General features: G+C 37.6%; 5 protein-coding genes, 1 long non-coding RNA gene and 2 pseudogenes across 7 annotated transcripts; 3 read left to right on the forward strand and 5 right to left on the reverse strand.

Annotated features, from left to right (window-relative positions):
• Positions 1 to 2,989: 2,989 nt before the first annotated feature.
• On the reverse strand, positions 2,990 to 6,291 carry LOC104722044 (putative LRR receptor-like serine/threonine-protein kinase At4g29180; annotated as a pseudogene). Its single transcript, XR_015571310.1, has 10 exons — positions 6,264 to 6,291; positions 5,324 to 5,342; positions 5,160 to 5,231; positions 5,005 to 5,076; positions 4,832 to 4,912; positions 4,629 to 4,737; positions 4,280 to 4,529; positions 4,008 to 4,197; positions 3,735 to 3,924; positions 2,990 to 3,654 (listed from the first exon to the last, which is right to left on the reverse strand). The product of XR_015571310.1 is annotated as a putative LRR receptor-like serine/threonine-protein kinase At4g29180 (transcript).
• Positions 6,292 to 6,426: 135 nt separating this feature from the next.
• Positions 6,427 to 8,024, reverse strand: LOC147933682 (uncharacterized). The gene is made up of 5 exons (XR_015571264.1): positions 7,855 to 8,024; positions 7,565 to 7,645; positions 7,092 to 7,354; positions 6,795 to 7,011; positions 6,427 to 6,695 (listed from the first exon to the last, which is right to left on the reverse strand). It is a non-coding gene; the product is annotated as an uncharacterized LOC147933682 (long non-coding RNA).
• On the forward strand, positions 7,860 to 9,095 carry LOC147933683 (protein DMP7-like). Its single transcript, XM_087472133.1, has 3 exons — positions 7,860 to 8,109; positions 8,532 to 8,572; positions 8,658 to 9,095. Exons 1-3 carry the CDS (start codon positions 7,860 to 7,862, stop codon positions 8,967 to 8,969), a joined length of 603 nt encoding a protein of 200 aa, XP_087328259.1. The 3' UTR covers positions 8,970 to 9,095.
• Positions 9,051 to 11,468, reverse strand: LOC104722048 (uncharacterized). The gene is made up of 3 exons (XM_010440146.2): positions 10,678 to 11,468; positions 9,876 to 10,303; positions 9,051 to 9,625 (listed from the first exon to the last, which is right to left on the reverse strand). The coding sequence occupies exons 1-3, from the start codon at positions 10,840 to 10,842 to the stop codon at positions 9,190 to 9,192; spliced, it is 1,029 nt and encodes a 342-aa protein (XP_010438448.1). The 5' UTR covers positions 10,843 to 11,468; the 3' UTR covers positions 9,051 to 9,189.
• A 180-nt stretch (positions 11,469 to 11,648) lies between these two features.
• LOC104722049 (26S proteasome non-ATPase regulatory subunit 2 homolog B-like) lies at positions 11,649 to 17,198 on the forward strand. Its single transcript, XM_087472135.1, has 23 exons — positions 11,649 to 11,990; positions 12,243 to 12,343; positions 12,485 to 12,605; positions 12,689 to 12,748; positions 12,922 to 13,032; positions 13,175 to 13,240; positions 13,408 to 13,529; positions 13,650 to 13,764; positions 13,864 to 13,938; positions 14,031 to 14,189; positions 14,292 to 14,399; positions 14,478 to 14,579; positions 14,672 to 14,812; positions 14,892 to 14,996; positions 15,080 to 15,301; positions 15,395 to 15,508; positions 15,590 to 15,805; positions 15,888 to 15,947; positions 16,039 to 16,152; positions 16,248 to 16,333; positions 16,424 to 16,532; positions 16,616 to 16,794; positions 16,902 to 17,198. The coding sequence occupies exons 1-23, from the start codon at positions 11,874 to 11,876 to the stop codon at positions 16,972 to 16,974; spliced, it is 2,676 nt and encodes an 891-aa protein (XP_087328261.1). The 5' UTR covers positions 11,649 to 11,873; the 3' UTR covers positions 16,975 to 17,198.
• Positions 17,199 to 17,508: 310 nt separating this feature from the next.
• On the reverse strand, positions 17,509 to 18,060 carry LOC104722053 (PAMP-induced secreted peptide 1 pseudogene; annotated as a pseudogene).
• A 1,148-nt stretch (positions 18,061 to 19,208) lies between these two features.
• LOC104722050 (uncharacterized) lies at positions 19,209 to 22,705 on the forward strand. Its single transcript, XM_010440147.3, has 16 exons — positions 19,209 to 19,562; positions 19,653 to 19,742; positions 19,834 to 19,945; positions 20,185 to 20,212; positions 20,339 to 20,437; positions 20,528 to 20,597; positions 20,696 to 20,730; positions 20,810 to 20,884; positions 20,972 to 21,067; positions 21,170 to 21,233; positions 21,338 to 21,391; positions 21,496 to 21,581; positions 21,681 to 21,806; positions 21,923 to 22,028; positions 22,170 to 22,258; positions 22,365 to 22,705. The coding sequence occupies exons 1-16, from the start codon at positions 19,497 to 19,499 to the stop codon at positions 22,525 to 22,527; spliced, it is 1,359 nt and encodes a 452-aa protein (XP_010438449.1). The 5' UTR covers positions 19,209 to 19,496; the 3' UTR covers positions 22,528 to 22,705.
• A 1,785-nt stretch (positions 22,706 to 24,490) lies between these two features.
• LOC104722056 (uncharacterized protein At4g28440) lies at positions 24,491 to 26,100 on the reverse strand. Its single transcript, XM_010440153.3, has 2 exons — positions 25,620 to 26,100; positions 24,491 to 25,047 (listed from the first exon to the last, which is right to left on the reverse strand). Exons 1-2 carry the CDS (start codon positions 25,888 to 25,890, stop codon positions 24,857 to 24,859), a joined length of 462 nt encoding a protein of 153 aa, XP_010438455.1. The 5' UTR covers positions 25,891 to 26,100; the 3' UTR covers positions 24,491 to 24,856.

Below are 26,100 nucleotides of genomic sequence, written 5' to 3' on the forward strand. Positions count from 1 at the left end.
TATTTTTTTGTCTACAAAAACATAATATGCCACACAACCTACATGTTCATTTCCTCCTGTGCTTGTTGCTCTTATCCAGAGCAGGCAGCTCGCAAGAAGATACATATTCTAGTTGATGCATAGAAGAAAAGAGATGGATTAGATGCTCTCTTGCAATTCGCCGATTACGTTGTCTGCACAGCAAAATTCCCTCAGGCAAGGTAATCTGAATCACGTAAACAAAAAAAAAAAAAATTGGTGTAATCAGAACTACAACTAACTAGTACACGAACCCATAGAAGAAATTAAAATTGGTCGTAACAAAACCCCAATCTACATGTGAATAAAACAGTTCGGGACTAATTAAATAGTTATACTCCCTACTAAAAACTTTCTAGTCCTTGTGATATAATTAAGGCCTACGAGAAGAGTAATACGATATGTTCCTTACATCATCGACTGAGATGAATTTAAGTTCCTCCTTCAGACAGCTCACGGAAGCTCGAATCTTTTCACATCTCTCGATCTGCTCTTCCCACATCTGAAATATTGTCTCGATCTGCTCTTCCAACTTCTGTACCTTGGAAGCTAACTCAATTTCAATTTTCTTGATAAACTCTTCCCGCATGATCATTCGAGAGCCAGAGTTTTCGCCACCAGACGAGAAGAGAGCCATGATCGCTTCAGCCACCGCGGTGTACCTCTCACTACCCATTCGAGAACCATTGTTTTCGCGAGAGACGATTGACGATCTAGATACGACGGCTTTATGTAGGGTTTGGTATCTAACACTTTAAATACCTCTAGGTTTGAGGTTATTAATTGGCTAAAAATGTAAACGGACTATTGATTGATGCATATTTATCATGCATGTGTTATTAAATTAACAAAACCAGAGAACTATATGACATTCTAATGGCTAAAAATGTAAACGGACTATTGATTGATGCTTATGTATCATGCATGTGTTATTAAATTTAGCAAACCAAAGATCATCACTCAGTATTATAAATAGATCAAGAAACATAACACATCAGTGTAGAGATTTAAATAAAACTATAAAAGAAATTGTTCTAAATATAGCAGTCAAACACACACACAAAAAAAAAAAAAAAAAAAAAACGCTAAAATCCTATCAAATTAAACACCCGGTCACCAAATCAAAGCGCTAATAACATGTGTGTTTTTTTTCCTTTCCAATAGAAGCCTTTGAGTTACATAAAGCATTGATGAGGAGGTAATCTCATAAACAAGAATCACGTAGCTCTTTCACCAAGCTCGCTTTCTATCTCTTTCACCAAGCTCATATCATGCTCACCCGTATGTGAACAATGGTGAGCCAGGAGTTTTAGCATGATTTGCTGATCAAGTGCTCTCATTTCCGTTCTCCATTCCCTGACCTGCAAGATTAATAGCTTTAATGATCATTAAACAGTTCACGAGGTAATCTCATGAACAAGAATCACGTACGGTTAACTTTAGAATATTTTTTGGTGTAATCAGAACTATAACTAACTAGTACACGAACCCATAGAAGAAAAAATTGAGCTAGGTCGTAACAAAACCCCAATCTACATGTGAATAAAGAGTTTGGGACTAATTGGATAGTTTATACTCCCTACTAAAAACTTAGTTATAGTTCTTGTAATATATAATTAATGCCTATACGAGAAGAGAAATACGATGTGTTCCTTACTTCATTCAGACAGAGTTTAAGGTCCTCCTTCAGACAGAGTTCCTTCTTCAGACAGCTCACGGAAGCTCGAATCTCTTCACATCTCTCGATCTCCTCTTCCCACATCCCTGAAACTTTTTGAGATATTGTCTCCATCTTCTCTTCCAACGTCGGTCCCCTAGAAGCTATCTCAATTTCAGTTGTCTTGATAAACTCTTCCCGCATGATATTTCGAGAGCCAGAGTTTTCGCCACCAGACGAGAAGAGAGCCATGATCGCTTCAGCCACCGCAGTGTAGCTTGAGACTACCCATTTGAGAACCATTGTTTTCGCCAGAGACGATTGACGATCTAGATACGACGGCTTTATGTAGGGTTTGGTTTGTAACACTTTAAATATATATATACCACTTGACGCAGTAGGAAGCTCTAGGTTTAGCAAACACTAAACCTAGTTAGAAATCAAGTTCTCAAGCCGGAACTTGATTAAGAGAAACTCTGGAAATCCACCAGATTAGAAAAGAAAACTCTCTGCTTTTTATTATTTAGAATCAAAACTGTTTTTGCCAATAACCTAGACTCTCTCTATATATAGAGAATAAACCAGAACACAAAATAGAAAACTCTAAAACATAAATAGAAAACTAACATAAGTAAATATCAAAAGAAAAGTTAAATTTACTAAATACTCCCTACGTGAGTTACTTAGGGTTTGAGGTTATTAATTGGTTTTTTTTTTAAGGGTTTTGCTCCCAACATAAGAATGGCAAATTCAAAACCTGTTTAAAAAAACAAAAAACAGGAAACTTTACACAAATTGAGCTTACTTACGAAGATTGGGAAAAGGGAATTAATTTTTTTTTTTTTTTTAACTAATAAAACACCTCCGGAAACAGAATTGGAGAAAAATTGGAGAAAAACGGAGACGCATTTGTTAAGTCAATTAAGTTTTGAAATTTCTTACCCATTAAACTTAAATCTTTTATGTTTTTACCCATACAGATAGTGTTTATATGGAGTATTGGCCAAATCTGTAATCAGCGAATTAATAGAGTTTTGTAGGTGATTAGCCCACAAACTCGAGGGTAAAGGTCAAAAAGAAGAAACCTAATTATATAAACGAATTTATGTTAGACAAAGTTACTTATAATTACTAATTAAATCAATTAATTTAGCCTAAACTATGTACAGGTGTAATCTTAGGCTTTGACTAGAACAGTAGTACATTACCCATACAATGACATCGAGTCAATCTTCTTGTATGGTACAAATTATAGAATTACAACAAAAAGACCTCTCTTGGCAATGGAAGCATGTACTCGAAAACAAAAACATATACAAATTTCTTTTTTTTTTTTTTTTTTTTTTCTTACAATTGAATGTTTTAGCGCTACCAAATTTTCTTAAAAGAAAACAAAAACACATGAATCTTTAAACCAAAAAGAAATCAATCATATATGATCTTGAAAACAAAAACAAAATTAAATGAGCATAAAATGATTAATCAAACCTTAAATTAATCTCTCACTACCTTGCCGTTGGGCCAAACGTGGAGTAATCTCCATAAGTAAGCGAAACCGATCCGGACGTGCTATTATATTCATCGCTGCTATATTTTCGAGTCGGCGACTTCGTTTACTTCTTTCTTGTGATGGCTCTGTGGTTGACGAGCCAGCTCAGCGGCTAAGCAGTAAGCACTGTTTTAGATCGGACACGATTTGGTTCGTTGTTAGTCTGTTGGTTCCTCTGTCTCTGACGCAAGACATTGCCACCTCTACAAATTTCCAGGCCGAGTTTGAGGAGAAGTCCCCGTGAAGCCGTGGATCCACGACACCGTCTATGTCTCCGGTTTCGAGGAAAGGCTCAACTTAGTGAACAACGTTCATTTTGTCTCCGTCTTCAGTTTTCATTATGGATCGCTGGCCGGTTATGAGTTCAAGGAGGACGATCCCGAAACTGTACACGTCGCTCTTCTCGTTTAGCTTAAACGTGTTGTAGTACCTGTCAATTGAAACAGGTTAATGATGAGACGAGCCTGACGACCTTGGTAAGATTAAACCGTTCATGTGTAGGAAACGTACTCAGGATCGACGTAGCCGGGAGTACCCATGACTGCAGTGACGACGTGGCTGAGATCATCCTCTGGGAAGACCTTAGAAAGGCCAAAATCAGCAATCTTGGCTTCCAAGTTATCGTTTAATAATATGTTTGCTGTTTTAACGTCTTTGTGTACTATTGGTGGCCTGCATCCATGATGCAGATACTCCAATCCTGTCGACGAAAACATATCAAAAACTGATTTGATATCTCAGCTATAGCACTAAGAAATCAAGAATGTCAAAACTGGGACCAACCTTGTGCAGAGTCTATGGCTATATGGAGTCTCTTTTCCCAGCTAAGGTCCTCTACATTTTCACTTGAAAGATAATCCTGCAAGTTTCCATTGGCCATGTACTCATAGATGAGAGCCATACTACGACCACCATCGCAATATCCAACAAATGAGGCTAAGTTCCGGTGATGGACTGTCAAAAGAAGCTCCGCCTGCAAACATTTTACACTTCAGAAACCTTAAAAAGAGCATTGCCTAAAATATTTGATCATGTTTTAGTGTTGTTTAGATTACCTCGACTTGGAATTCTTTGGAAACCTGGGAAGATGATGATGATCATCCTTTAGTTTTTCCAAATGAAGAATCATTTATCATCTATTTATCATCTTTAGAGCAATTTCGGACCCATCTTCGAGGGAACCGAGGTACACAATACCAGACCCTCCTTTAAAGATCACTTTATTGAAGTTATTTGCAATGCTAGAGACTTCACTATATGTGAACCTTCTCTTTCCCGAAGGCAGAAGTGGTCCTGAATAGGCTGCTGAATACACAAAACAATTAAACACTCGTTTTCTTTCAGCATTGATTCTTCTGACTTCCATTAAAATTGAATCGAAGTAAAAGACCAAGCTGTGCTTACTTATTTTTCTTTCCCTTGGCATGATGAATATGAGAGTGATCACTAATGAGGAACGATTCTGTTCCCTTCCCGACATGAACGTGAGTGACAAATGATTTGTTCACCCACACTGGAAACAGAGGAAGTCAACAAGCTTCAGATAACCGGTAGGATTATCTAAACAAGATAGCTATGGTTCACAGGGTTTTGACAAGAAAATGTACCTCAGTGCAAGCCCATTAGCTGTTGATCGTTTTCTAAGAGCTCTCGGTATGAACCCAGTCAAGTTATTTCCTTTCAAATTCCTGCGACAGAAATAAAAGTCAGAGACAAAATAATTGTTGATTGATTGTCTGTCAGTACAGACTCAAACAAAGTCTCTATGTGCTCAACTCACAGGAACTTCAAATGTTGTAGATCAGCCAAAAATTCTGGCACGTTTCCTCTTAAGTTGTTGTTTGATAAATCCCTAGGAAAACAATGCACACATCTCTTTTAGTTCATGGTGAATAAAATGGTGGTAGGTGTGTCTTTATGGTTTGGTATACTTACAGTGAATCAAGAAGAGAGAGATTTCTAAATGCGAAGGCTATTGGTCCGTGTAACCCGCTTGAGCTAAGATTTCTTCTCGAAGCATAGCACAAAAACAAGCTCATCAGCAATCTTGAAGGAAGTCGACAAAAAAGTTCTGTATGGCTAAAAGGAATGACTAACACCTCTCTTCGGCCCCATCTTCTCAAGTTCCTTAAGCTGGAAATATTAACAAAAGTAGAGAGATCCATAAGTGCTGGTATCTCAACTCCTCCATTAGTTCAATGCTAATGCTAAGTAAACATCAAGTAGTAAAAAAAACTTAAAAAAAGTGCTCACCAGGAAGAAGTCTTGAGACTCATAGAATATCTGAAGCATCTTCTCCCGCTTCTCCTCCAACGAAAGCCCTCGTTTCTTTGACTGAATATCATCAACAATAGAAAGCAACGATTCAGTTGAAACGAGAAACTAGATTAAGAAAATTTTCAGAATGAAAGACGAGATCGAGTCGAAATTTCAAAATCCAAACACTCTAAACTGATTTCGAGTCGATTCGCGTCATGCAGTCCAAGTGTTTGCGAAAATTCCTCAAACAAATCTGTAACTAAACTACCGAAGAAAGAAACAGAGCTACAGATCCAAACTAAGGAAAAGTTTATATGAAGTTTCGCGAAGAAAGAATAGAAACACACATCGAAGGTAGCAAAACATTCAAACAAATAGGTCGAATCGAAACATCAAAAATTATCTTGTAAGCCGAAGAAACACAAGCTAAGAAGATCATCAGTTCACGATAACTATGGATTTAAATAAATTCGGAGGATCACTCGATCGATCTTCCCCAGAACGATTCACGAATCACAGAGGTTTATTTTGCGAAACAAATCAATCACAAGTAGAGAGAGTACGAGATCAATCGTCCAGAGTATATTACCATCGTGTGTTCTCTTGTTCCTGATGAATGCAATACAAGACTTGAAAACACTTAAGCGGCTTATTATTATCCCTCGCTTTCTGTTTCATTTTTTTTTTTCAATTAATTTGAATTGCATTTAAAAACGACATGGAGTTCAATTATAAGATACCAAAACGGCATGACCTCTCATAACAACGAGGTTGACTGACCCATACATGCACGCACCGCTACATTCATATCTTACAAGGCCAGAGAGTGAAGTAAGTAACTCTGTAGATAGATTATTTAACCAGAGTAAAAAAGTGTCATTAAAACATACAAAGATAGATTATGTGAAGAAGACCCAAATGCAGATAAAATTCAGGACGTGGGGATTATAAAAGTTTTGCATTTATTCTGACTTAGATCCTTATATACATCGTCTGTTCTTAAAACAGAAGGCATAGGACACATCCAACTGATACATGGAAAATCATATCTGGTCACAAACAATGACAGACGATTGCAACCTTTTAGGAGTACTAATAAAGAACCAGATTTTAGCTAAGAGTGTCTGTAACAAGTATTAAAACTAAGCTTCATCTTCTAGCTGCCTTGCAGTAGTATCAGCTTCATGGGATGAGCTCAAAGGGAATTCCCGCCTGAAATTACCAATCTGATTAAGTCTCTCTATGATTGAAATAAGTCTCTCTATGATTGAAGAAAATGTGACATCTGAAATGAAAAGATCTTAATGATACCTCTGCAGAAGAGTCTTTTTATCTCCCTGGAAGGCGAAGCTAAAGCTAATCGTAGTCCTCCTTCCCCTTCTGCCTCTTTCACTTCCGCCTCTGCCTCTGGTATGCTTGGTAGAATGGTTTTCTCCGGTAAGACTGCAGGAACACGAAGAGCGGCCTTCACCACCATCCTTTCGGTATGTTCTCTGTCTGCTTTTATCTCGGTTAATACTTCCTTAACCTGACATCCAAGTTCAATATAATGTTCAAACTAATGTTCAAACACAGAACAGTGATAAGACGCAAAAGGCACGCACTTACATCGCTTTTGGTTGCAGCCGTAGCTCTCAACTCATCCAAGTCTGGAGTTAATCAACTACGCCGATCACAAATGCACCAATCACTGAAGCTTTAAACATCTTATTAAGTTGCTCTGCCATCGGATGATTCTCGGCTATATCTCGAACATGCTCTGCATTCACTGGACTATTTGGTGAACATGCGACCAACACCATAACTGTTGGCAATGACAACCAGGAGGATGCCATGGAATTAAGCACCATATAAAGGATGCAGAAAGTGACCTGCACAGAAAAGGAAAAAACAACTCTAAGATACTAGCATTATCCAGGTTTAGCACCAGAAAGAAATCAACAGACAAGACAAGCAAGCATAACAAAGAGAAGTTTCAACTCTTAGGAAGAGAAATATCACAAATCCAACACTCCTGAAACAAGATCCAAATCAGAGTATCTAATTATCATATTCTACTTAAAGACGTTAACGTGACATACCAGAAGGATGTTGTTGGCACACGAAACAGCTCCAGGAAGTTCATTAGAGGCCTCTCTTGACTAGAGGCACATAGCCAAGACCTGAAAACACATAGCCAAGATCTGAGTCGAGTTATACATCATCCAAGAACTACTAATAGCCTACTACAATAGAGAGGTTCAGGTTCGGCTTCTCTACAATAGACAATAGAGACAAAATCTTGTGCAATTCTTTCAAATCAGAATAACCATATCATAGAGACAAAACGAAACAGAGATTATATCGAATTTGAAGAACCAAAAAAAAAGACCAGTGATGGAGGAGACAAAGCAGTCATTGATAGCATCCTTGCCGGCTGCACCAAGAAAACCGAAGTCGAAAGCACAGAAAGTTGTGAGGAAAACATTCAAAGGAACTGCTCAATTGTCAAATCTACTCCCCACCGGTTCGGTCATGAGTTTTCAAATAATGTGTCCGGTCCTAACCCATCAAGGTCAGTGTCCCACCATCACCAGTCGCTGGCTCACCTGCTTCCTCATCTTCGTATGCGCCATCTCTTGCTTCCAGTGGCGGATCTAGAAAAAAATTTTAGCCGAGGCAAATTTTAACTGAAACGGAAAAAAAATTCTATAAGAATTCAAGTTTTTTGGTGAAAAATATAACTCAAATTTTATTTAAGAAAGACAACCCATTTAAAAAATTTGGTTAATTTTTTAAGTAACACAATGCTATTAAAAGTATACGGGGTTGTAATATTGGTAAAATAAATAGACAAATTGGACTTTTAACTTGGGTTTGTATAGATTGGAAGACGCATTTGATGTCAAAAACGTGTGAATATAGAAAAAACTGAGTAACATGGGCAAAAAAACATTTATTATCAGGGGCATAATTCAAAACTGTTATAAAATAGCATTAGTCTAAAAAAATTTAACAGTGGCAACTGCCCCTCCCTACTCTAACGTGGATCCGCCCTTGCTTGCTTCATCTTTTCCTTTACCGACTCCATCAGAGACCCAAACCGCAAGGTATAATATACATATTTGTTGTCATCACATTTACATACCATGCATCCATAACATTCATATGACATATCAGAACTCAATGTTGTAGGTTAGGTACGGACTGGCGACATGGACAGGGCTATATGTGGTGGATGGATCGATTACTCTAACTGAGGAGGAGAAGGAAAAGTATAAGCTAAAGACTCTTGATTTTGTGCACGCAATCATGTCAATGCTAGTTTTCTTCGCAATCTCCATGTTTGATCAGAACGTAACCCATTGTTTATTCCCTGTTCCTTCCGCGGAAACCAGGGAGATCCTTACCAGTTTGCCTTTTGTCATTGGTGTAATTTGTGGTGGCTTCTTCCTCGCGTTCCCCACACGCCGTCATGGCATCGGATCTCCCCTCACCAAAGAGTAAATTTCATACTCTAGACAAAAAAGGCTTTTAAAAGTTTTTGTGATCTTCAATTTTTGTTTCTAAATGACATGTAACAGAATCTTTAAAGAACTATTCTTTTTTTTAATAAAAGACTTGTTTAACAACACAAAATTAATCCAAGAGGGAGAGAATTCCCTATAAATCGTATATAACCAAATTATCCCAATCTCCACAAATCACAAGACATAAGCTTTAATCATCACCCAAGAAGCTTCTTAAACCCAGCTTTCTGTTCTGCAGTCAATCTAGCTGGAAACTTGATATTGAACTTGATCCTCAAGTTCCCTTTCTTTGTCTGATCTTTCTGAAGTGGCATTCCCTCTTTAGGAACCACCTCTTCATACTCTGGATGGATCACGTTGGTGACAGGGACAGCAAGCGTACGACCATCAAGGGTCGTTATGTTTGCGGTGTAGCCTGTTAAGGCATCAGCTAGTGATATCTTCTGTGTGACAATCAGATCGTTGCCCTCACGAGTAAACACCGGATGAGGTTTCTCGTCGATGATGAATACAAGATCCGCTGGAATCACACCCGGATGCTCATTTCCTTTCTCTGGGAATGTGATCTTTGTGCCTTTCTTCCACCCTGGTTTCACTCCAATCGTTAGAATCTCTTCCACTTGCATTGCCTTGCTGCATTTCGTAGAAGAAGACAGAATTAGATACTGTCAAGAAAATAACTAAGGCCACCTCAAATCAAACAGGTAATAAAGCAGGGGAAGTTTATATAAAGCATTGATCAATCCCTCTCAAATCCATTCTGGAATGCAATAGATAATGTTACAGAAACTGTAAAGCTTGATTATTTTGTTTCATATATGTTCATACTTGGGAGGTTACTTTGCAAGTGTGATAGGATTGGTATCTGAGTTTGATCACATACCCGCTAACATCTACAATCTCCCTGGAGATCTTCATCTTCTTGGTGGTTCCTTTGTAGAGATCTTCAAGGCTACAAGGTAACTTGTTCTCGATAGGAGCCACTTTCCTAGCTGCAGCGTGATGATGGTGATGGTGATGATGAAGATGTCCAGCTCCTCCTCCATCACCAAACATATCATCACCAAACATGCGGCTAGAGAACCTCTGCCCTCCACTGCCACCACCTCCACCACCAAACGGGGTCGAGAACCCGAAAAACTCAGCGAATATATCATCCGCACTTCTGGGATTGAATCTGAAAGATGAAGGTCCATCTCCTGTTGAGAAGTAGGAAGCTCCACCACCAGCATTGGGAGGTGGCACGTTCCCTTTTAACCCTTCTTCACCGTACTGATCATACACAGCTCTCTTTTGAGGATCGCTAAGAACCTAAAAAACAACTCAAATCCAAGACCAACATTAGCTACACACTGAAAACAATCTTAGTGAGATTGAAGTAATAACATCAGCATAGAAATCAAAAATTACAACTTTGGGGATCATATTGGCTAATTCGATTCAGTCCACAAGGCAGTGACCTATAAAGCAAGCATCTTTTACTTTCATACTATGATTCGTGAACACGAAATCGTGAAATCTGACTAATTGCATATCAAATCAAAAAAATTAGAATCAAGTTCGTGACCGCCGACAGAATCAAAGGGAGGAGCAAAAAAACTCTTTAAACTAGGAATAAAAATTAAAACTTTGGGAAGCAAATCATAGTTGATATTGAGAGGCAGTGATGGTTGGAAAAAACATACATCGTAGGCTTCAGAGATCTGCTTGAACTTAGCCTCAGCGTCTTTTTTGTTGTTAGGGTTCTTGTCGGGATGCCATTTCATAGCGAGTTTTCGATAAGCTTTCTTAAGGTCATCGTCGCTAGCGCTTCTATCAACCTGTAGAACCTTGTAATAATCAACTCCCATCTCACCTTCTCCTTCTTCTTCTTCTTCTTCTCTCTTTCGCTTATTCACTTTTCCTGAATCCGATTAACCACAAAGGTCTTTGATTGATTTTTTCTTCTTATTCGTCTTCGTCGTCTCTAGTCTCTTCGTCTTTGGGGTTTCGATGGCTCTTAGTAGAAGAAAAATCTCGTGGAAGGTTCGAGAAAACACGATCTTGTCTCTCCGTTGACAAGGAGGTGACGGTGTTTGTTTGTTTAATCACAGCTTTGCCCTCTTTTGGCTCTTCTTGCCTTCTCCATTCTTTTTTTTTTTCCCTTTTTTTCTTTCTTTAATTATCGGTGAAGTTTTAAAGATTCTCCATTTAATTAAAAAGGAAAAAAATCGAGAGAAAATACAATTAAATGTTATTTCCTTTTTCATTATCTAAAGGAGTCATAAGTATCTGAGTTGGACAAATACTGCGAAATGTATCTAAAATAGCCGTGTAGAGACTAAGACATGTAACGTATTTTAATAAATGGTTGTTATTATTCTGTTGTTCGAATTTTTAAATCCGATCCATTTTGTTGCTATTGTTTCGTTCTAATTTAAAATTTGATCTAATAAATAAAATGGATGTTGTTGGAATATTTTTTTTTTGTTTGTGTGTGTAATCAGCTTTAAAAATTGTTTATATAGAGGTTTTAACCCCGAAAAAAAAGGAAAAAAAAGAGAGAACATATATAACAGAAAAGTAAGGCCCAATGAAAAGCTCGATAATATATGGGCTGAGCGGCTGAGCCCATAGTGGAATTCTTGATCGAGGGGTAATCTTCTCCGGTATAAGTGTTACAGTCACTTTTTATTATTTGGTAATTGTCTTTTCTACAGAAGAACTTTTTTATTGCTATGAGTTACATAAGAAAAAGAAAGGCATAATTCTTCTTCTTCTTTAATCTCTCAACGTGAAATTTTCCGACTTAGGGTTTCGGCGAGAGATCATAACTAGTTTCGGATTTCGGTTATCATTGTTTTGGATTCGTCGCGTTTGATCGGGTGCTAGTCTGACTATAATGGCTCCAGTTCCGGATCCGAACAGCGTTGACGGTGGTGCCAAGCGGGATGAAGCTACGACGAAGGTTCCTTCTAAGGATCCTAAGAAGAAGGATGATAAAAAGGAAGATGACCTGGTGAGTTCTCTTTTGGAATCGTGCTTTAACTTGAAACAGTTTTACTTGGTTTAGCTGATAAGCTGTTCACCGCTTCGGTAGATTGAATGTCACATTGCTATTTAGAAACAAGGATTACGAAGTTCTGGGGAGATAGAAAACTTCTTGTTGGGGTTTACTCTCATAGCCTTTTGTACTATGGGTATGGCCGTATGGGGCTATAGATAGTTTGATTGCTAGCTGACTCAGTTTGTTTTTTTTATGTTATTGCAGTCTGAGGAGGACTTGCAGCTAAAGCAGAACCTGGAGCTCTATGTTGAGAGAGTTCAGGACCCCAATCCTGAGTTGCAGAAGGCTGCTCTTGAAAGCATGAGGTAATTCTTATATCTATTAACCGTCGGCTGGAAATATTCTGATCATCTTCGTTGGATTTTTGTTTTATGGATTTTTGTTCATGTTTATTTTTCCTTCTTATTTCGTAGTCTAATCTTGATTCGGTATTTTTTGGTTTGTAGGAAGGAAATTCGTGACTCAACAAGCTCCATGACATCAGTTCCAAAACCCCTCAAGTTTCTCCGTCCTCATTATGCAACTCTCAAGGCATTTCATGTAACAATGGCGGAGTCTGATCTCAAAGTACGCTTTCAAACATTTTAAGTCGTTTCTCATCTTCACCTTCTTGCTCCTTCTATTGAGTATCGTATTCGCTGTTTTTGCAGAAAATGTTGGCTGATATACTTTCTGTCCTGGCATTGACCATGTCTGCTGAAGGTGAAAGGGTACGCTTTCTTGCTATTGTTGTAGGAGTTTCTTACGTATTGCTATTAGCTTCACTCTCCTTTTTGTTTTCCTCTTATGATGTGCCTTACCAGATTTGTATTTCGTGGTTCTTGGTAGAATTTGACAAAGTTATTTGTTGCTAATCCTTGGTTATACGATACTCTTCTTTCAGGAAAGCTTAAACTATAGGTTGACTGGATCAGAGGGTGACATTGGATCGTGGGGTCATGAGTATGTCAGGAATTTGGCCGGAGAGATTGCAGAAGAGTATACGATGCGTCAGGTTAGAAAAAAATTTGGTCTTTGGCACTGTTCTTTCACTCGTGGAGTCATGGATAATCTTTGGTTTTCTCTACCGGCCTGTTGATGAATTTTAGAATCGTTACTGAAATATGGTTATATGCTCATTCTTTCTGTTGTGTCAGGGTGAAGAGTCCTCTATTGAAGACTTAATGGATCTTGTGCAGCAAATTGTTTCATTTCACATGAAGGTGAGATCCTTGTCAATGTTGTCATAGTTATTTTTCTTGGTCCAATGGCCCCTTGTAATAAGAAAGGGTTTCCATTGTATATCTAAATAATAAATGTTCCTTTGGTAGGCTTGAAACTTGCACTTGTTTTTTCCCATTTTTGAAGGATTCCATTTTGTTCTTTGCAGCATAATGCCGAAACTGAAGCTGTTGACCTTTTAATGGATGTTGAGGATCTTGATCTCTTACTTGAGCATGTTGACAGCACAAATTTCAAGAGGACATGCAACTATCTCACGAGTGCAGCAAAGTAAATCCAATATGTTGATCTTATTCATTTGACAGGCGATTCACCCTCATTTATGGTTTTAGATCACCCATACTGTTATTTACATGATCAGTCCCTTTGATGTTGTATGTTTTTGTTCAGGTATCTTCCAGGACCAGATGACATGTTGGTTCTGGATATCGCTTACATGATCTACATGAAGTTTGCAGAATATCCAAACGCTCTGCAAATTGCATTATTTCTTGATAACATGCAGGTTTGGGTTCTAATCTTTAGATAGAACTTAATATACTCTTACTGAAACATGGGGGCAGCTGGGAAAACCTCTCCTCTAACTTATGTATCTTTCTGGCAGTATGTGAAGCAAGTATTTACCTCATGTACCGATCTGCTAAAAAAGAAACAGTTCTGCTACATGATTGCACGTCATGTAAGTTCTTAATAATTTAAATCAGCATAAAGGTGCATACCCGATTATTTATTTTCTTGTACTTATTTTTCTGTTGTTATTTCTTCATGCAGGGTATCACCTTTGAGCTTGACGAGGAGATGGTTGCAAATAACGATGACAAAGATGCCCTACAAGATATTGTTAACAACACTAAGTTGAGTGAAGGATATCTGACACTTGCTAGGGATATTGAGGTCATGGAGGCCAAGACGCCAGAAGACATCTACAAGGTATATCAGTTTAATTGAATATTATGCCTGTTACGGGTTTATTTGGTTACATGATATGTTCATGCCGGTGCCTTACCTTACCTGTTCACTAAAATTTGGCAGGCTCACTTGCTTGATGGCAGAGCTAGCGCTGGTCCAAGTGTTGATTCAGCTAGACAAAATCTGTCTGCGACTTTTGTGAATGCATTTGTAAATGCTGGTTTCGGTCAGGTATGATTACAGAATCTTATGTTGTGCAAAATAAGAAGAAAATTGGAAGCTGCCTTTTGATATATTTCCTTATTGCAGGACAAATTAATGACAGTACCATCAGACTCAACGACTGGATCGGCTGGAAGCTGGCTCTTCAAAAATAAAGATCATGGCAAGACCAGTGCAGCTGCTAGTCTGGTATGCCTCTTCGTACTTGATAAATTGACTAAGCTATGTTCATATATTCGAAGTAAAAATTGTATCACGACCTTGTTGTTTCACAATTATAGGGTATGATTCATTTGTGGAATGTGGACGACGGACTAGCTCAACTCGACAAATATTACCATGTTAATGATAATCCCGTCATTGCTGGAGCTCTGCTGGGAGTTGGGATTGTCAATTGTGGCATTAAGAATGATTGTGAACCTGTGAGTTTCATTTGTTATTCTATGGGAATGTGTGCTCATTACTTTTTGCCATGCATTCTCACTCAGCTCTCTTTCTCAGGCATTGGCCCTTCTTGCAGATTATATTGACAAAGAGGATTCATCTGTCCGAATTGGTGCTATTATGGGTCTTGGGATTGCATATGCGGGTTCGCAAAATGATCAGGTGAATACATTTTATTTTCTTACCTATAGTTCTTAGTTGAATGTTCTGTTGACAAGAAAACAACATGCTCGCTGTTTGAATAGATAAGAAGCAGTTTGTCTCCAATACTAAATGATGCAAAAGCACCTCTCGATGTGATTGCGTTTGCTGCACTTAGTTTGGGGATGGTTTACGTTGGTTCGTGCAATGAAGAGGTTGCGCAATCTATTATATTTGCTTTGATGGATCGGAGCGAGGCAGAACTGGGTGAAGCCCTCACTCGTTTCTTGCCTCTTGGACTTGGACTTTTGTACCTTGGCAAACAGGTAGGCAGGGAGTCGTACTTGATTATTTTCTTGTTCGTGTACCTGATCATTATTTCCCGCTTATTAGTGTTAACTTCTTACAATATCGAGCAGGAAAGCGTGGAGGCTACTGCAGAAGTTTCAAAGACGTTCAATGAGCAAATCAGAAAGTATTGTGAAATGACACTTCTTTCATGTGCATATGCTGGAACTGGGAATGTCCTTAAGGTATCTGATCAAGTGTGCTAGTGGTTGAATTAGATTACTCACTGCTTTCTAGTTTAGTCGCTGACTCTTCAAATTATTTAGGTACAAGACCTTCTGGCTCAGTGTGGAGAGCATCTGGAGAAAGGTGATATCCACCAGGGTCCTGCTGTGATTGGATTAGCAATGGTTGCTATGTCTGAAGAATTGGGTCTTGATATGGAGATACGTTCTTTGGAGCGTGTGCTTCAGTATGGAGAACAGAATATTCGGCAAGCAGTGCCTCTGGCTCTTGGTCTCCTATGTATATCAAACCCAAAGGTGAATGTTATTTTTGTAAAACTAATTTTACTTTTCTACTTAAGAATACTGCTGTTACTCTCTTAACTTCTTTATATTCCAGGTGACTGTTATTGACACTCTGAGCCGGCTAAGCCATGACACAGATCCAGATGTTGCCATGGTGAGTTATCTTTTTGCCACATGGTTGAGTTAGTAGTTATTTCATTGACTTGCTATGCAGCGGTAGATTGATGTTTCATCTGGTCCTACAGGCAGCAATTATCTCCCTTGGTTTGATAGGCGCTGGAACCAACAATGCAAGGATAGCTGGCTTGCTCAGAAATCTTTCCAGCTATTATTACAAGGATGCCAGCCTTCTCTTCTGTGTAATGTGTTATCATTATTTTATTATATTTTCATGCAAGGAACGTAGGTTCAACATATTCTAGGTTTGTTCTCATTGTGTTAAGTCATAATGCAGGTGCGTATTGCTCAGGGGTTTGTGCATATGGGAAAGGGTCTATTAACTCTCAGTCCCTTTCACTCTGAACGGCTGTTGCTATCGCCGTAAGTCGTAACGTATATTTTATGAATATTTTTGGCTTTCAAAGTTCCACCCTGTGAATCCTAAACAAGGGTGTTGTGTTTTGTACCCAGAACCGCTCTTGCTGGTATAGTGACATTGTTGCATGCCTGCCTTGACATGCAATCCATCATACTGGGGAAATACCACTATGTGCTCTACTTCATTGTTTTGGCGATGCAGGTGAGTGCAATGTTCTATCCATGACTTTTTGTAATGGACTAAGCAATGTTTATCTACTAACACAATGCGGTTTGAGTGTGTAGCCAAGAATGATGCTTACGGTGGACGAGAACCTGAAGCCTATCTCAGTGCCAGTGCGGGTAGGACAAGCAGTTGATGTGGTTGGACAGGCGGGTCGACCGAAGACAATCACGGGGTTCCAAACACACTCGACACCAGTTCTCCTTGCTGCTGGGGAGAGAGCCGAACTCGCAACCGAGAAGTATGTTGTTCCTCGAAACCCCTTGTGTTGCATTATCATACTCGAAACAAAAACTCTGTTTTACATTTCCGAATCTCAAAAATCTTTTTTATTTGGCGTGTTTACAGGTACATTCCGTTGTCGCCCATATTAGAAGGTTTCATCATACTGAAAGAAAATCCAGACTACAGAGAAGAGTGAATCCAAAGTTGGAAGTGCGACCGAGCATATGAAAGATAGAGAGAGCCTTAGAATACTTAAAACTGTGGTTTTATGTGCACAATTAGTCATTTTCTTAGTTTAATCGAGTCTGTTCCCAAGAAATGGGTTCACAATCTCTCTTTTTCGAAAAGAAAAATCGCTTCATGTAGGAACTTTTTGTGCACTTTCAAATCTAAATTTTTTAACCTGGTTCTTTTAATCAATTACTTTTACTTCTTATACCCTATAACTGGGGAAGAAAAAGTAAGCTTGGCATAGTGAGTGCGGGATCTTTCATCTTTGGTTTGATCCCCGGAAACTTCAACTTCATGCTTTGTGCGCACTCCAACTTCAGTTTATGGCATGCAAAGGCTCCTCTCCTTGTCTTGAGGATTTGGCAAAAGCTTACTAATAAAAAATGTAGAAAGGTGACCCAGCCGGCTACATATTATACATACAAGGCGTGCACGACTCACTCGTTTTTTTCCTTCTGTCTTTTTCTTTTACATAATTTCGTTCCCAACAACCACATCGTTAAACCAGATGAATAAAAATCTTATTAAAACTATGGTAGCAACCAACAAAAGTAAAAAACATGTACATGTATATTGAGGGTTTTAGTTTCTGTCACTACATATATAAATTTTGCCTAAAGAACTAAACAAAAAACAAATAAAGAAACAAATGAATGGAATACAGCTTAGCTTCTGGTATATCGAGATTCATTAATCTCCTCCAACCAGAACCAAAAAAGAAAGAAAGTAATTTAATGGCCTCGGCCTCTTGGACTCGGACCGGACGCCAGACGTTGAAACCACGAATCCACCGTCGACTTCATCTGCTCCACCGTCATCCTCGCACTTCCGTTATCAGATTTGTCTGATAGAACCCTTCCCGCCGCAGCTGGAACCACCACGTGTTCTACCACAAACAACGCCACCATCAACACCACGATCAAAACAGTAGACCAACTAACTCTTCTCATTTTATCTTACTTTTCTCCTTCTAAGTTGTACCGACAAAGTATTACAAAAAGTTCCTGTTCTTTTTTTTTGGTTTGGTTATTGAAAGAAAATAGGAGATATGGTTATGTGGTAATCAAATAAATGAGAGGGAGTACGTGTATATATATATATACTTATTCACGAAGAAGCGGTCATGATTCGAGAGTTCGTCACTTAGGTCGGATTCCCCCGGCGTTAGCTCAAGAGTATCGCGTGTTGACCAAGTATTATGACTTGAACGGGTCGCTCTTATGACACTTAGTGCGAAATTTACATATATACCCATTTTGGTGTCACTCTTGGCGTTTTTGTGTGTTGTTATAGTCAATGCCAATTTTTGTAAAATTAAAATAAAGTATTACCCAAAATTTGACTTTTGAGTCAAAACAACGGATTTTTTTTTTGTTTACGCGGTTATTATTATTTTTCAAAAATACTATATTATTAAGTACTAATTATCAAAGCTAACAACAACAAGCAGTTTTTATCATTATACTACTAGTTAGATATGCTAAGAATATTTTTTGTTTACTTTATGATCCATTCATTAAATGACACTGCAGTATATTTAAATTCCAAGAAGTTTACACATTTATATCAGGAAAACAAACATACATAAACTTAAATTTTAATTTCGAAAAGTCCTGGATGAGTTTTGATTTTGAAAACTTAACGCGTAAATCAAGATTGACTAATTAAAGTACCGCATGCATTTAGGACCAATTCACAGTTTCACTTTCACTTAAACAGTTCTCTTATCAGTTTAGGTTGGGCCATTGAAAAATAACACATGAATGTATTCTAAAAGTACGGATAAGTTGTGCTAGTAGGTACTAGTTTTGACTTTTGATTAGATGAGATTGTAATATAAATACAAATGAATTAAATAACCAACTACAGTACATGTGCTTGGTAGGTGGATTATTCAGTTTAAGAATACTTGGGACATATCATGTGGTTTATTTTGTTACATAGAAAATGCTAACTAGCTTTTGTAGTCTAGTCAATACAAGCATATCTATTTTAAAACTGTTATTTCAGCTCACCTATATTTTTTAATGTGTTTATCTAAGACTGTTTAATTTTAAGAAACAGAAACATTGAAATTCAAAACATGCGAATATTGACTTGTCCAAATTCAAGGGATAGTCTTTGTGCTAATGCTAGTCTGCTACCAAACTAGTAAAAAAGTCCGATGGTTAATGATATATTCAAAGCTCATGCATTTTGTGGGTAAGCAGAAAATTCTTCTTAGTTCTGTTTACAATGTCTTCGGATCGGGTCAAAATAGTTTAAATTCAACAGCTTTGTAAAAGATTTTGGGCCATCGTAATAAATTAGAAACGGCCCATTAATACATAAATAATTGTTTAATTAAGCCCATCACAGAACCAGCTGTGTTGTCGTCTTCTTCAACTCCTCCCTCCCAAAACCCTTCCTCTAGGGTTTCTCTGTCTTGGAACCATATCTCTCAGTCTCGATAGTATCCGCCGTGATCTTTTTGCGTAGTCGTAAGCAATGAAGATTAAGACGTTATCGAGATCGGTTGATGAATACACTCGAGAAAGAAGTCAGGATCTTCAGGTAATTTTTGCATCTCATAGAAAAATCAGGATTCAATTTTTTTTTTTTTTTTTTGTCTTGTAGATTCTTATCAAATTCTGTGATTTCCAGAGGGTCTTTCACAACTTTGACCCAAGTCTTCGACCTATGGAGAAGGCTGTGGAATACAAGAGAGCTCTTACTGCTGCCAAATTAGAAAAGGTCTTTGCAATTGCTTATCTCCCTTGAAGTTTCAATGATTTGTTTTGGGAAAATTTCTCAAATTTGTGGATGTTTTTGTTTTGTCCTGTAGATATTTGCAAGGCCTTTTGTAGGAGCAATGGATGGTCATCGTGATGGAGTCTCGTGTATGGCTAAGAACCCAAATTACCTCAAGGGAATCTTCTCAGCTTCTATGGATGGAGGTAAAGTATATTTTTACCCTCTTGTTTTCTCCAAGTTTTTAACTTTTTATGGAATCTTTGATGATGATGATTTGATCTATATTGGTGATTAGTTGGTAGCATTATAGCATAGGGATTTTGCTCAAAGTTTGGTGATTTTAAGATTGCTATCACTTGCCAAAGCAATTTGTGTACGCTGTCCTGTTTATGTCCTTTAATGTTACTGAAATTGATACTATATTTGTTTTTCTTCTCTGCAGATATTCGTCTTTGGGATATCTCTTCAAGGTTAAAATTCTTGAAAACTAAATCTCTTCTGAACTAATTTGATCTTCGTTTAGTTTTTTCTTGTTCTGTATTAAGTTATATGTTTTGTGCTTTGGTGAATGAATTCTTGAATTTGGAACATTGCAGGCGTACAGTTTGCCAATTCCCTGGTCATCAAGGTGCTGTGCGTGGCCTTACAGTGTCAACTGATGGCAATGTATTGGTTTCATGCGGAACTGATTGCACGTAATATATGATAATCATTTATTGTTTTAAAGGTTCCAGTTCTTTGTTAAGATTCTATGCCGTCAAACTAAGATGAATGGATTTTTGCAGCGTTCGTCTGTGGAAAGTTCCTCGTCCTACACTTGAAGATTCTAGCGTTTCATCTGAAAATTTCATTGAGGTGCTTCTTATAAAATCCTTTTTTTTTTTGTAATAATGTATTATTATGTGCTTGCTCTTACTGGTCTATAACTACAAGCTTATTACACTTGTTTTCAGCCAGCTGCGGAATATGTCTGGAAGAATGCTTTCTGGTAGACTTTTTAAACCTCATTCAGTTTCTCATGATTCTATCGCTCGAAAAAACTTGAGCTAATTTTAATTTATTTATAGGGCTGTTGATCATCAGTTTGAAGGTGAGCTTTTTGCTACGGCAGGAGCTCAACTGGAAATATGGAATCACAATAGGTACTCAGGTTCCTGCTAAAAGAAATCTTTGGTGCATGTTATAATTTAATTTAAACAGTACTTATGGTTTTACTTTTTTGTAATTAGAGCTTCGCCAGTTCAGAGTTTCCAGTGGGGAACAGACTCTGTAATATCTGTTCGCTTTAATCCGGGAGAGCCTGATATATTGGCTACATCTGCTAGGTAATATACTTTCTACTTTATACGTTTATCTGTTATGTGATTGTCTGTGCTAGACCTTCCAGAGCTTTCTCTAACACTGTTAGAGGATTTCTCATCTTCCAGCGACCGTAGCATAACCATATATGATCTCCGCATGTCTTCTGCAGCAAGGAGAATCATTATGATGGTATAGTTTAAACTTGTTCAGCCATTCTTGTCATATGAAACCATTTTTACTCTTTAAACTTAAAAATCGCAACTGTGGTCTGCGAATTGCTTTTCTTTTGGCAGACAAAAACAAATTCAATTGCATGGAACCCCATGGAGCCTATGAACCTGACAGCTGTAAGTGATAATCATAAAGTGAAATTTTCCTCCGATGGGTTATGCTAAACCAGCCTTTGTCTTTTGCTTACGTGCTAATTGCATCTCATGTTGAAACTGAATAGGCTAATGAAGATGGAAGTTGCTATAGCTTTGATGGTAGAAAGATGGACGAAGCCAAGTGCGTGCATAAAGATCATGTTTCTGCAGTGTAAGAATGAAGAATGATAAATCCCAAGAATCAGCTATAATATTTAACAAGATATGATCCTAATGCATTGTGATTTATCTAATTTCATCATTTCTACAGGATGGATATTGACTTTTCACCAACTGGTCGTGAATTTGTTACTGGTTCATATGATCGATCCGTGAGAATCTTCCCATACAATGGAGGTCACAGCAGGGAAATCTACCATACGAAGAGGATGCAGAGGTACAATCTAGTGAACAAATCTGTATATACTTGAAATTCAGATGTTCTGGTTTACCAGCCTTGTTAATTTGTTTTAGGCTAAGCTTTTTCGATACTTAATTGCTTTTTTCTTGTAGAGTATTCTGTGTCAAGTATAGCTGTGATGCTACATATGTATTATCGGGCAGTGACGACACCAATCTCAGGCTATGGAAGGCAAAAGCATCGGAACAATTGGGAGTTGTAAGATTCTGTGAATTTTCTTGTTACACTAGCATTAGATTGATTTATACAAAATAAAAACCGAAAAAAAGTTACCGCAGACTAAGCCATGATAGTGCATCACTGCATATTCTCAATGTTGGTTGGTGTTTTGTGTTGCAGATTCTTCCAAGGGAACAAAAGAAGCATGAGTACAATGAGGCTGTCAAGAACCGGTACAAGCATCTTCCTGAGGTCAAGCGCATTGTGAGGTACATGACAAAAAAAACTGTGGTTTTATCTCATTATTCTAACTTTGGAGATTGTCAAATGATAACAGTATTAACATGGTAACGTTTTGGATTTTGTGAAATACAGACACAGGCACTTGCCAAAACCAATATACAAAGCATTGGGGATCATCCGAACTGTGAACGATTCAAAGAGAAGAAAAGAAGACCGAAGGAGAGCTCACAGTGCTCCAGGAACAATTGTCACAAAACCTCTGCGCCAAAGAAGAATTATCAAAGAAGTGGAGTGAGTTTAATTTTCTTTTTTGTTGTTCCTATCAAGGATGATGATGATACGTTAGGTGATTATTGTATTGGTATAGTGAGCGTAAGATTATGCCCATGTCGGGTTTTTTTTTTTCTCTTAACTAATCATTGTGTTCATGAATTATTCCTTTTTGGGTGTTATAAAGCTCATCTTCAAAGTAATATTTTGATTTCAAAGATTTAAAGGGTACTTAACAGGATAATGGGTACTTAGAATTATGAACCGTAAGTAGATGTCATTAATCAAAGATAAGATATACAATAGGGACATAACTGGCTCTCGAAAGAGTTTAGAGAGTGTACACCCCAGGGTCGACGTTCATGAAAGGGAATGTCAAACTTATTATGAGATGCCAAAAGACTAAGAGCAAGTTTATTGGGGGTTCATATAAGGGGAGTTCTTAAATTTTTTATGAATTAATTGTGTACTGTTTGGAATATAAGAACCCATGATCTCTTAGATAAAATTTTTTCTTTTATTGGTAGGTTCTTATTTTGGGTCTCTTATTTTTGAAAATATTGTTTTTTAAACTTTTAAAATTTTAAATAGAATAGAAGTGGTATAAATGTGTAAACATTTAAGATTTTATAAAATTAGAAAATATTCCATTTTTATTAATTTTCAAACATACAAAACATAATAATTTTTGAAAAACCTGAAGCTTAACTTTTACTCTATTTTCATCCGGCAAACCAAATTATCTGCTCTCGTTTTTTTCTTTCTCTCTGTTTTTGTGTTCTGGTTTATGTATACTTTGTATTTGAGCTATTTGAATTGGGTGTTCGTTGTTATGCCATGGGTTGCAGTAAGTTTCGTATATTGATTATACATAGTTCATATGAGTTATCTTGTGATTGTAATCCTTTATCTAAGAAAAGTTAATATGAACTAAGTTTCCTCTGATGTGAGTCATCAACTAACTAAATTATGTTCATATGTTCATATAGTTACCTTTATATTGAACCAACTGCCAAATATAATGCACACAGATGTATAAAAAAGAACACATTCGATAACGATTTAACTTATAGTTTGACTTCAAAGAGTAAGTAATAAAGAACCAATGCGATCAAGTAATCTTTCTATTCACCATATTTTCTTCTTCTTTATAGGCCAAAACAGAGTATCATCATCGTTGTATACATTTTATCCTAGAAATGAAAAAGAAAAACTAATCATTTACATCTCTATACTTTCATCATTTAGTTACCAGGCAAGAGTCATGACGATGTTGTTATCTTTCACAAATAGCTCGCCTTCCATTGATTAAAAAGCTCTGCTTCTTCTTCTTCTTCTTGAAAGGAAAAGTTTTTGACGATTGATGAAGTTGTAATGACTCCAGATTTTGATTGCCGTTCATATGAGTCAAAATCATATTAACTCCAGATTTTGATTACCGCAGGAGTTCAAAATAGAATCTAGGATCACTTGAGAAAAGACTTACGCAAATCCCTAATTTTCTAACTAACATCAAAAAACCCTAAATTGAGATCGAAAAACAAAGAAACCTAATCATAAAACAATCTGAGATTCATGCAATTGTACTAACAAACGTACCTTTTGATTCCAATTGCTTCAATCTCTACCAATTTATTCGACTGAAACTCGATTCATGCAATTGGCGATTAGCTTCCAAATCGCCATCTTCTTCTCTCCAATCCCATCGAATCGTCTTCTCTCCATTCCCAACTGAATCCAAACCATTCTCGGTCCTTCGATTCAAACCCATGAAGCTTCTGATTCCAAATCGTTTTCTTGTTTCGGAGATTCCAATCGTGAGAGAACGAGAGAACGAGAGAGAGAGAAATAATAAAATCAGTCGGAATTTTTTTTTTCCGTTTTATATTTTCTGTTCGCCCAACAGAGAGCTGACACGTATCAGTCTCTTAACCCATGAGACAGTATATTATATAAGGGGAGTTCTTACGTTTATTCTCTACTTTTGATTTATTTTTTTTCAAAAAAAGACTCTGAACCCCTGCCTAAACCCTCCGATAATCATGCTCTAAGGAAAGTTTAGGAATGAAAAACTTATTTTACTGTATTAGATAGTGAACAAAGCTCCCAATGGTCTTTTAACTTACGTCAACACAAATTAAAAGGAACAATTGCAATAACGCAGACTCGATAGTTTTTTCAGAGCAAGATCCTGACCGCATATTTTAAGGGTAAAAAAAGGAAAGCATTCCTACAAGCATCTCTGGACCAGTCATACAAACTTCATAATCTAAATCAAAGACCTTCACGGTAGAAAAATCAGAACCCAACACTCTCTCAGGGGTTAACACTTCCGTAAACAGACTAAAAAGAGATCACTGATCACCAACATTGATCAGTTCATATTCAACAAGAGACAGATTGTTATCCTCCTTGACTGTGAAAGACGCGGGTTCAGTGACTTCAATGCGCCCCCATTTATCAACTCCTAGCCTCATTGTACCCTTGAACATATCAATCCTTGAATTGCGCAGAATCACAGTTGCTCCTGGCTTCATGAGATCAACTATACACAAAAGATAAGACTCAGTACCATCATCAATATAATCAGTAGATCAAAGTGACAGCACAATAACTTGTACAACACTAACTATTCTACAGGAAAAGCTACTAAAAAGTTTTGGGAAATGTAAAACATTCAATTGAACATAACTCAAACATCTCTGACTAAGCAAGTTTCACCTTCACTAATGACAAGACGGATATACATTATACGAATGACTATACAGACCTCAAGGCCAATCGACTTTTCAATTGCACAAAGACATCACTAAATGATACTAGGCTCAATACTTCCATTTCCATTTTCAAACACAATGATAGCTTTCTATATTCTATCCAGAAATTGACAAAGACAAACTCCCAATTTCAGATACAACAATACCTACTGCACCATCCGTCATAAAGACTTAGCAGAACACATTTTACCATTTCCTCAATAAAATCAAAAAAAAAAAAAAAAAAAATTGACGAAGAAGATGAACGAGAGTAAACAACAAAGGATCAGACTTTATCACTACAATAAACTACGATATGCCATTTCTATAACCTAAGAGCAAATAGGAAAGAGTGAGTAACCTTGTTCGTTACGAGCAGTGAAGAGGATACATCCAGTTTCGTCACCGATGAGACACTCAACGATTCGACTGGGCTGAGACGGCCTACTCATAGAACTCGAAGGACGAGCCTTCCTTGCAACAGGAACAACAATATTAGCATCAATGACCTTCACAGTCAACGTGTGACCAGTCGTTCCAGGCTTTAGCTGTTCCACCTTCACGAACACTGGTTTCCTCTTCACCGTCGTAGTCCCCGTCGCCGCTACCGCCGCATTCCCAGTACTCGCCATCTCTCAAACTACAAAACCCAGATTTCGCGTTCGCCCTAATCGCTGGAATCGAAGAGACGGAAAAAAAAAAACTTTTGGGGGAGATGAAATGGGAATTTAGGGTTTATAAAGAACGACGACGATGTGCTCTCTCTCTCTCTCTCTCTCTCGCTCACTCCCGAGACTGACTTAGAGTTTTAATCACCTACTTTTCGGTACCATGAACATGCC

The sequence above is a fragment of the Camelina sativa genome, chromosome 11, assembly GCF_030686135.1.
Source record: "Camelina sativa cultivar CO46 ecotype springtype chromosome 11, ASM3068613v1".
NCBI lineage: Eukaryota > Viridiplantae > Streptophyta > Magnoliopsida > Brassicales > Brassicaceae > Camelina > Camelina sativa.

Coding starts and splice junctions, on each gene's coding strand:
- LOC104722049 (XM_087472135.1), top strand. CDS start 11,874: ATGGCTCCAGTTCCGGATCCGAACAGCGTTGACGGTGGTGCCAAGCGG. Junction 14,190..14,291: donor CGCCAGAAGACATCTACAAG/GTATATCAGTTT, acceptor AAAATTTGGCAG/GCTCACTTGCTTGATGGCAG. Junction 14,580..14,671: donor CCAGTGCAGCTGCTAGTCTG/GTATGCCTCTTC, acceptor TCACAATTATAG/GGTATGATTCATTTGTGGAA.
- LOC147933683 (XM_087472133.1), top strand. CDS start 7,860: ATGGAGGAGACAAAGCAGTCATTGATAGCATCCTTGCCGGCTGCACCA. Junction 8,110..8,531: donor ATGCGCCATCTCTTGCTTCC/AGTGGCGGATCT, acceptor TTGCTTGCTTCA/TCTTTTCCTTTACCGACTCC. Junction 8,573..8,657: donor TCAGAGACCCAAACCGCAAG/GTATAATATACA, acceptor TCAATGTTGTAG/GTTAGGTACGGACTGGCGAC.
- LOC104722050 (XM_010440147.3), top strand. CDS start 19,497: ATGAAGATTAAGACGTTATCGAGATCGGTTGATGAATACACTCGAGAA. Junction 21,234..21,337: donor CAAGGAGAATCATTATGATG/GTATAGTTTAAA, acceptor TTCTTTTGGCAG/ACAAAAACAAATTCAATTGC. Junction 22,259..22,364: donor GAGGTCAAGCGCATTGTGAG/GTACATGACAAA, acceptor TGTGAAATACAG/ACACAGGCACTTGCCAAAAC.
- LOC104722048 (XM_010440146.2), bottom strand. CDS start 10,842: ATGGGAGTTGATTATTACAAGGTTCTACAGGTTGATAGAAGCGCTAGC. Junction 10,304..10,677: donor AGATCTCTGAAGCCTACGAT/GTATGTTTTTTC, acceptor GTTGTTTTTTAG/GTTCTTAGCGATCCTCAAAA. Junction 9,626..9,875: donor GAGATTGTAGATGTTAGCGG/GTATGTGATCAA, acceptor TACGAAATGCAG/CAAGGCAATGCAAGTGGAAG.
- LOC104722056 (XM_010440153.3), bottom strand. CDS start 25,890: ATGGCGAGTACTGGGAATGCGGCGGTAGCGGCGACGGGGACTACGACG. Junction 25,048..25,619: donor CACTGCTCGTAACGAACAAG/GTTACTCACTCT, acceptor TTTTGTGTATAG/TTGATCTCATGAAGCCAGGA.